The 10151-nt window shown below is 40.3% G+C and overlaps 1 protein-coding gene across 1 annotated transcript in view; it reads left to right on the top strand.

Annotated features, from left to right (window-relative positions):
- Positions 1 to 1013: 1013 nt before the first annotated feature.
- LOC140202743 (mitochondrial import receptor subunit TOM20 homolog) overlaps positions 1014 to 10151 on the top strand; it is a 19409-nt gene continuing 10271 nt past the window's right edge. Inside the window, exon 1 of the mRNA XM_072268012.1 lies at positions 1014 to 1192. Within this exon, the coding sequence (XP_072124113.1) occupies positions 1066 to 1192 (127 nt within the window). The 5' untranslated portion in view covers positions 1014 to 1065. The remainder of the gene's footprint in view (positions 1193 to 10151) is intronic.

Here is a 10151-nt window from a genome sequence, read left to right as displayed (position 1 = left end):
TTCAGGGAGGTAGCACCATCAATTTGTGGGAGACTCCCGGAACTTCCAGGGGAGGTGGAATGTCTGCAATAGAGTAGCTCCTTAGTAGCTAGTCAGTCTAATGAATGAATGATACCTGTTAAACTCTCAACATGTCTTTTACAGCTTTAACCCACCATGGGCAATAGAAAAGTCACTGTTGCAAACAGCGCAGCGAGCAACACTGTCATTATTTTGACTCCTATTAGGCAGGGGTACACTTTAGTGCAGTCTGGGGTGATGTACATTTTATATTTTCTTTTTTTGGAACACTCTGCCATGGCGTGCTCTCGCTCTCTCGTGGTCGCTCTCGCTTGCTTTCTCTCTTGCTGTCTCGCTCGCGTGCTCTCGCATGTTCTCGCTCTCTCTTGCACGGGCTGTCTCTCGTGGTTGCTCTCGCGCTCTCAAAAAGATTGATTTCTGGGATATTGTATATAATTTGCGGGCATCAGGGAGCCACTGTTAATATGCGGGAGACTCCCGGAACTTCCGGGAGAGGTGGGATGCCTGCGTGTGGATAGTCAGAGGCTTTTCCCCAGGGCTGAAATGGCTAGCACAAGAGGGCATAGTTTTAAGGTGCTTGGAAGTAGGTACATAGGGGTTGTCGGGGTAAATTTTTTACACAGAGAATGGTGAGTATGTGGAATGGGGTGCCGGCGGCGGCGGAAACGATAGGGTTTTTTAGAGACTCCTGGAAGGATACATGGAGCTTAGAAAAATAGAGGGCTATGGGTAAGCCTAGGTGATTCTAAGGTAGGGACATGTTCGACACAGATTTGTGGGCCGAGGGGCTTGTATTGTGCTGTAGGTTTCCTGAGTTTCTATATCGTGTGCAGAGAATTCTTAGTACGGGCGAGTCAGATAGAACGCGAAGGAAGATTCACAAGGGAGGATTCGCGCCGCGCACTTCTTCCAGTCATAAAGATGGCGGCGGCCAAACTCTCACGCCGACAGAGGGCAGAGGGCAGCTGGGGTGAGGTTGACGTCCGCCCGGTTACACTTCCGGGCCGGCTACGGGGTTGGTGTCGAAACCGACAGCGGGTCGGAATGTTGCAGGTTGGGAGGACGGGGGTAATCGTGGCCGGAGTCTTTGGGGCTGCATTCATCGGTTACTGCATATATTTTGACAGGAAAAGAAGAAGAGCCCCTGATTTCAGAGTAAAATTGCGCGAAAGTAAGTGTTGCTCCGCCCACTGTTACCAGCGACAACTTGGTATTACCATTTAATGGTGGCGGCCGGGACGTGTGGGAGAAGCCCCGGCGGCATTTCTCAAACTTGTTCTGGTTTCGGCGAAGTAGCAAGATTCTGGGAGAGTAGTGTCAGAGATAAATGCTGGAAATCCGATATCTGCTGGAAGCAGTAAGTAGGTCAGGGAGAATCCTGGTAAACAGTTAATGCTTCAGGTGGAAGGGAACAGGCTGTTTCCAGCATTTTCCATTATATTTATAGCAGCGTACAACTATTTTATAAATTAAATTATGTACCCGATTCAGGATTGAAATAAGCGCGTTTTGCATCAGCATCTACTTTTTATCGTAAATTTTGGCTAATTCTAAAACATACTGTCAGAATTTATTCAATGTGGAAATAGAGTTTATTGCATGAGGATTCACAGGTCAAGGACTGATGCAGCTTGATTAGCTTCGGAAGTTTATACAAGTGTACCGAAATACAAGAAAATATATGAACTGCAAGCTTCAGTTCAATTATCCATAGAACTTGGAGGAGTTGTAGGTGATGCAGCACAGCTAAAGAAAAGTCCCCGGAGGTAATTGAGTGGCCATTCGGTGCATATTCAGGAGACCTACAAGGATTGTTGTGTGTTTAATATTTGAGAAATATTGTAAATATTTTGATGATGTATTCTGTTGTTTACATCATGCGCTGCGGTGAAAGTGCGTAAATGGCATAGGTCATCACGCCGCCACGTCATATGTGCACACCTTGCTTAAAGTACTAAATTGAGCTAAACTAAGACTCATGTCTCTTAGCTCCCTTGTTTTCCTTTCAGTTAGTTTTATGTTTTGGAGTTTAAAAACGTAACAGTGGCGATGGGGCATTTTTAAAACAAACCCGAGACGACAACCTACTTGCTGAAACCCAGCGAGAAACAGTTGAATTTTTTAAAAATCCGCGATTCCATTTCTAAATGGACATTAAACACCACCTCACTAGCTTTCTGCACCACTTTTTAAATATTTAATATACATATATACACTTTTCCCTATACTTATCATGTGTTGTACTGCTGCCGCAACGTTAACATATTTCACGACGTATACCGGTGGTGTAAACTTGATTCTGAAAAAGCGCAGTACTTTTTTTCCCCCATCGGAGCAGCACGTTTCTTTCACAAAAGTAAGGACGATCGAGTTTTAAAAAAAGACAGAAAACGGGTTCATAAACGGTGAGTACCGGGTGATTTTTTTTTAAGAGCAGAAATGGCTGGCTACCTTGGAAAGACTGATGTATTTCATCACACAAGAGATAAAATTAATGATGCACTGATAGATCGTTTAGTTTGTTGAATCTTACAAGAAAACATTCAAAAACGGTTCCTAACTGAAGCACAACAAAAGAGCAGTTGAAATTGCTGCATTAATGGAAACAGCAGACAGCAATTGAGTTGCAGTTGGGAATAAAAGTGAACCTGAACAAAATTGCTGTAGGTCAGACAAAAATAAGTGGACTGCACTGGGAAGAGAAAAAGATAAAAAGTCAAAATTCAGTTTTTAAGAAGAGCTGCTGATAAAATCTGATGAGAGTGACATAGGACTGAGTAGCCTTCAGATTTCAATGTGAAAACTAATAATAGACTATATTAATAAATGTGACTTACACCAAAAGTGAATGGCAAGTTAATTAAAATGGAATTGGACACTGGCTGAGCTGTTTGTCATTCCACAGTGTGAGTTTGAATTGAAGTTTGCAGATATTTAACTAAGAACTTGTACTGGAGCAAAGCTAACTCCTGTGGGAATGGCATTTGGAGCAGTGAGATCTAACAACCGACAAGCCACATTGTGCTTGTATGTGTTTAGAAACAGGAGGGCCAGCAGTGTGGGGACGTGATTGCCAACCACAACTTGATTGGAGCTCCGCTCACTAGTTGCATCCCTTGCAAGAGAGTCAGCTGAATGCAAACTAAGATAGGTACTGGGTGATGTCACAATTGTCTCTGTGCTGCACATCATGAACAGAAGGCAAACGGGTGTTGGTGCCAACCTCTGTGCTTCTGGTTGGAAAGTAAATGGGATCAAGAAAGGAACATGTTGCTCAGAAATCGTGAAAGTGACGAAAGCAACGGTCCAACTACAACAGCTTTTGTAGGCAACGTATCTGAGAAAGCTTCTGATAATAATCATGCAGTTACTTGCAAAATGCAGTTTGGTTTTAAGCTGGAAGAGAGTTTAGGAGCTTCAGGAAAGTTGCAAACATTGTTTTTTTTTGTGAGTATAAAGAGCCAGAATCTACACTGCGTGCATTAAGGCAAGAATTTCAAGTGTGAGACAAAAAGCAAACCATGAAGAGAGATCAGATTGTGAAGGGAGCAGTAGGAGGATCAATAGGAGAATACTCCAGTGAACTAAATGCACCTTCCCAAGATCAAGATGCAGAAAATAGAAAAAAAGAGGATGCCTTAAGTGCTATGGAAATGGAAGAAAATAAACGAGACAATTTCTTGAAATTAGCAAATGCAGAGATATTGACAAGAAAGTAGAAGGAAAAGGAAGACAAGAAATAGAAAAGGAGAGATAGAGAATGAGTGAGAGAGAAGGAATGTGAAACAGAAGTAGTGCAGGATAAAGAGAAAAGTTGTGACTGGGAGAGAAGTGAGGATCAATGTAGATCCAGAGAATAAAGCTAAGGAAAGGTGAAGAAAGGTGTTCAGATCTGTCAGAACCACTTCTGGCAGTCTCAGAGTCAACTCCTACAAACACCATGGAGGAGGCCCCAGAGCCTGAGATTGTATATGTATTATATAGTATATTGTATATGTAAGTTGTGATGCGTTCTATATTGAGGTGGAGGTAATAGCTGAGAAAGGGGAAGAGTTGTGTATTTAATATTAAAGTAATATTTGAGCGACACTAATATATTGTTTGATTAAGCATTCTTCGTTTACATATTATTGGTTAAATGTAAGTACGTGAATGCAATGCGTCATGCTGCAATGTCATATGCGTGCGCCTTGCTTAAAGTAAAAACTGAACCAAGACTTGCACCCCTCGGCTCCCTTGTTTTCCTTTCAATTAGTTTTATATTTTGGAGTTACAAAACATAACAAGGATGACTAGCTTTTATTTTATTTCAGTGGGGTCTAATGTGACTGAATTTATGTAGAATTGGAGTAGGTGTGGGAAACTTTAGACAGAATGAGAGGGTGTGTAGTTCGTGAAGTGCTGCATTATTTTGCATTATTCACACTGATCCTGAGGTATAGTACTGTGCAAATGTGTTGGGCACATGGATATAGCTAGGGAGCCTAAGAGTTTTGCACAGTATTATAATTTTATGTATGAATTGTATGACTACTACTGCTGCAGCAAAAAAAAACTTAATTTTATGACATTCGTGAGTGATGATTGAGAATGGGAGAGGAGCACCATTGTTGGGAAAGGAGGAAGGGAGAGGGAGCAGAGGGTACCAGAGACATTCTAGAACGATTAATAAATCAATTATTTGGAATCAAATGACTGTCTGATGTCTCACAGCTGGGTGTGTCTGCACCTATACCACCCCATTGCCCTGGCACTCCTCTGCCACCTGTCTCACCTCCCTCCTGCGGTGCTCCACCCTGGCTATTCCCAACATGCTTTGCTTCTGCCAGGTTCACAAACTCCCTTCTCTCCACATTGGAAAGTACAGTACTGTGCAAAAGTCTATGGCATCCCAGCTATATGTACCTGCTTAAGACTTCTGCACAGTACTCTATAGATTAGAGAATCTTAGTGCCATGCAAATCCTTTTTCATTTTGAACATTCATAGTCTACCCATTCACAGGATTCAGTGGGAACTGAAGTTTTTTTTTAACCTGCTTGGAGAACATCCTTGCATCTTTTCCACTGTCCACATCTTAATCTTGCATAACAGCTTGGAATAGAAAGTCAGGTGTCAGCTATGTTATTAATGCACCCCAAAAGAGCCTGTTGAGCGCAATTCAAAACTCAGAAGGCAGCAATTCAATATATATTCTGTGGGTTTTGAAAATTCTCTGACAATGAATGTTATGAGGCTATTTGTATTGAAGGCTCCTGATTGCTTCTATGCATCCATAACAAATTTCCTTAACCTTGTACACTCAATGGTCACTTTGTTAGGTACATCTGTAAACCTCATTAGTGCAAATATTTAATCAGCCAAAGATGTGGCAGTAACTTAGTGCATGAAAGCATGTAGACATAATCAAGAGAATTAGTTGTTGTTCAGACCAAACATCAGAACAGGGAAGAAATATGATCTAAGTGACTTTGACTGTGAATTGGTGCCAGATAGAGTGGTTTGAGTATCTCAGAAACTGCTGATCTCCTGGGATTTAAAAGCACAACAGTTTCCAGAGTTTGCAGAGAGTTGGGGCAAAAGAAATCCAGTGGACGTAAACAGCTTGTAATAAGAGGTCAGAGGACTAGTTCAATCTAACAGGATGTTAGAGTAACTCAAATAACCATGCGTTACAATAGTGGTATGCAGGAGGGTATCTCTAAACGCACAACACATCGAACCTTGAAGTGGATGGCTATAGCTGCTGAAGGCCACGAACATGTCCCCTGTACATAACATAGTGGCCTTAACATAGGACATTTCCCCAAGGATCTTCCTTGTAGTCTAATTGGACAAGAAACACTAAGCTAAAGGAGGAGATAATTATTAAAAGAAGCCTGCATTACACACCAGAATCTACAGTTGAGAAAGCTGGATGGATGACCACTTCATCAAGAGCAAAGGGAATCGAGGATGCATAACAGCTGCGGTGATGGAAAACGCAATCCTTAGATTATATAAATATAAGAGGCTTCAGTGACAGTGAAGTCATGAAATGTTATGGAAATGGGAGGAAGAATTTTGAAATTGAATTGGAAGTCAGGTGAATAAATAGATGGTAGTTGGCATGCGTTAGCATATAGCAGAGGATGGGTGTTCCAGTTTAACAAAGACGGCTTCGTTAACCCCTCTTTCAAACCAAACCACCTGTTTTCCCTGACCAATGTGTGCACATTGTTATCATCAAAGGAGTCTCCCTTGTTCTTTAGGATCCCACATCCAAACATAAACAGTGCAATATTGTATATGCTATCCAGTGCAATGAGAACTGTACGGATTGTATATTGGTGAGACAAAACAACCACTTCACAAATGGATGGCCCAACACCTCGGGTCAAGACTCGGCTGTATATCTACACCTAAAGGGCACCTCCATTCATGCAAAGATAAGACTAATGACCCTGTCATTACCTCTACAATTCTCAGCGACCCTCATGTGATTGCTATACCTTTAAACAACTCAGAGTTTATAAGCCGGAAAACTACTCATCATGGATCAGAACTGAAGAAGCCTTCTGGATGAGTGGCAAAATGTTTAGAATTCTAGAGAACACAGCAAGTCCAGTTGCCTTGATTTACTACTACTTGATACATTGGAGCATTCAGGTTTTGAGGTAACGTATGTGGATGAGATTTTCAGTACTTAAGCTATGACAGTAGTGGACATGCGTGACTATGATGATGTAAGAGAAAGCTTACCAACAGAATATAAAAAGATTAGCTTTTATAAATATTAACTTTATTTGTCACATGTACATCGAAACATAGAGTAAAATGTATTGTTTGCATCAGCGACCACCAACAGTCCAAGGATGTACTGGGGGCAGCCCACAAATGTAGCCATGCTTCCAGTACCAACATAGCATGTCCACAACTTAGTAACCCAATCTGTTTGTCGTTGGAATGTGGGAGGAAACTGGAGCACCCACAAGAAATCCATGTATTCACAGGGAGAACCTTGTACAGACCGTGGTGGGAATTGAACCCCAATTGCTGGCACTGTAAAACATTGCGCTAACTGTACAAAACAAGAGCAAGCCTGATAGCCCATGGTGGTCTGTGCTGACCATGATGCCAGTACTAAGGGACTAATCCTATCTCTATGTAGCCTATATTTCAACATTCATTGCCTGTCCTTGTGCCTCAAACATTGCTATTATATATGTTTGTATCACTTCCCTGGCAGTGGATCCAGGCACCTATCACACTCTGAGTAAAACAAAATCCTTATAAATTTCTTTTAAGCTATTTCCCCATTCATATTTTAGTTCTGCCCTCTGATACTTGATATTTCCAGCTTGAAGAAAAGACTGACCATTTGCCCTTTCTCTGCCCCTCATAATTTTAGATACTTATTATTGGTCACCCCTCAGCTTCCACTTCTCCAAAGCAAACAATCCAGGTTTGTCCATCCTCTCCTTATAGCTAATGTTCTCTAATCCAGACAACATCCTGGTGAGCCTCTTCTGCCTTCTACATTCACATTCTTCTTTGTATGTGACAAACATTACTGTGGCCTAACCAAAGTTTTATACGGCCGCCATTTGACTTTCCAGCTTTTATACTCGACAGCCTGACTGATGAAGACAAATATGCTGTGTACCTATTTATCACCCAATCTACTTCTGTTGTCTCTTTTGGGTAGCTTTGAGACTGCTAACTGTAGACTTCAGCTTAAAAGGTGCAGTGAAAACTAAGACAATTTCTTCAGTGAATTTGGGCACGAGTCCCTCAAACACCTTGATTAATTTTTCCAGTGTGTTGACTTATAATATTCCTTTCCTGCTCCATTTAATTTTATTTTGAAAGCTATTTCCTATTCTCATGCTGTGTTATTTGTATGGAATAAGGGCAGAAACCTCTTGTAGGTACCACACTTTTGTAGTCAATGCAACCCCTAAATAACTATAAATGTCCCCTATGATGCCCCAAAAGTTAACAAACAACAATAAGCACATTATAACATTTATATAGCAAAAGTTATTTCCTTGTTGGATAACAAAGTGCCATTTAGTGTAGTGGTACTTACAAGCAGTGATCTGCTGTGATTTCAGAAAGTAAACTGTCTTAAACAGTGCAGAGCAGGGAGCCTCTCGTCATGACTGGTTAAAAATCTGATCAGTAAGTATATAAATTTATATGATCAAAAAAAATTAACATGGACCCTGAGTCAATCTGATTTGTACATGAACCTGTGTATATGTTGATTAAAACATTTTAATGAGCATTGGTAGAGTCGTGCAAGTCGAATGGGAGACAACTGAGAATGGAAAGGGGTTTAAAAACTCATTTGTGATTGCTTGAGCTTGCTAATTCCTCTGTCAAAAGCTGGTTCCATGGAGGTCTAGTCCAATATGATGAGTAGAGAATTTTAATTACAACAATTCCTTCTAAACTTAGATTAGATTATGAGGACATGCAGTCCCCTTTTATTGTCATTTAGTAATGCATGCATTAAGAAATGATAGTGTTTCTCCAGAATGATATCACAAGACAAACCAACTGAAAAACTGACAAAAACCACATAATTATAACATATAGTTACAACAATGCAAAGCAATACCGTAATTTGATGAAGAACAGACCATGGGCACGATAAAAAGTCTCAAAGTCTCATCATCTCACGCAGATGGTAGAAGGAAGAAAAAAAACTCTTCCTACCACGAGCTTCCAGCGCCACAAACTTACCGATGCAGCACCCTGGAAGCACCCGACCACAGCTGATTCGAGTCCATCTGAAAACTCTGAGCATCCAACCAGCCCTCCAATACCAAGCACCATCTCTGCCGAGCGATTCGACCCCAGCCCTGGCAATAGGCAAAGCCGAGGATTTGGGGGCTTCCCCTCCAGAGATTCTGTATTGCACAGTAGCAGTGGCAGCGAAGTGGGCATTTCAGAAGTTCCTCCAGGTGTTCCTCCGTGCTTCTCACGGCTGTCTCCATCAAATCAGGATAGTGCACGGTCCCTAGTTAACACATACGATATCATTCAGAAAGACCGCACGCGCTGCGTTGCGCCATCTTCTCCTCCCTCCGTTATTCAGACTCTGTTTATTCAGACAACAATGGTAGCTTGCCTATTTTTCCAGTGTTTATTTTCTTGTTCCCAACCTACTGCTCATAGTTGCTTAGCAGTTATGAATAAGTATGCAATACTAGCTGACAGGAACAGTACAACACTGAATTTGCAGGCAACATTAGCAAACAAAAAAGGAAACTAATTGGGCAGCTTAGTAAAACCCTATTAAGCCCATTTTGATAATAGGTATTTCGAAATATTTTGTATACTAAAATAAATCAGCTGTTGTGAAATTTTCTTGAATAGTACACAGTTTCTGCTATTGTAGTTTCTGCTATTTTGAAGTAATTCCTTAATTGACCACGAGGGAACTAAAACTAAAAGTAGAATTTCAGTTGACAGGATATAGGTTTTATGAATTTATCTGTTTTGTTTCTTGTAATGGAAACATTAGTTACTTCTAATTTTATATATATTCTAGTGCAACTTTAACACAGTTATGCAACGTTCTTTGTGATTAAAGTTGCAGCTTAATATTTTGGAACTAAATTACATGTCAGAACAAAATAAATTAATAATCACAAATTCGGGGTTCTGAAAGGTGGCAAAATCTAAAGATATACTGGAAGTATTTGTTATTTGACATTTAAGGTCAAATTATGGTTGCTAATTGAATACTTGTTTAATATATGCACTTTCAGCTCTGATAAATTGAAGTAAAACTTTACAGTCTGTATCTGCCATAATAACAACAACTGTGTAAGGACAAATATTTAATTAATGCACCACAATGAAACATTTTGCTTCTCGCTAAGTATCTGCTCAGTTTTAAAGCTCATCTGATTCACTGCTAAGGCAGAGTATTTTTTTTCAATTATTGCCAAATAATAAAAATACTTGAATATTCAACTTGTAAATAATGTTGCTTTATCTGTTACAATTATTCCTTGGCCAAAGCTTTGGGATGACTTTAAAATAAACCAGATTATTTAAAATTTACTACATGGTTAAAGATTTGAACTTTTTTTGTCAACTCAGATATACATAAAAAATAATGAAGCTGTAAATGAC

The sequence above is a fragment of the Mobula birostris genome, chromosome 1 (genome assembly GCF_030028105.1).
Source record: "Mobula birostris isolate sMobBir1 chromosome 1, sMobBir1.hap1, whole genome shotgun sequence".
NCBI lineage: Eukaryota > Metazoa > Chordata > Chondrichthyes > Myliobatiformes > Myliobatidae > Mobula > Mobula birostris.
Note: the sequence above shows the minus strand (reverse complement) of the source record. Positions and strands in the feature narration are given on the sequence as shown.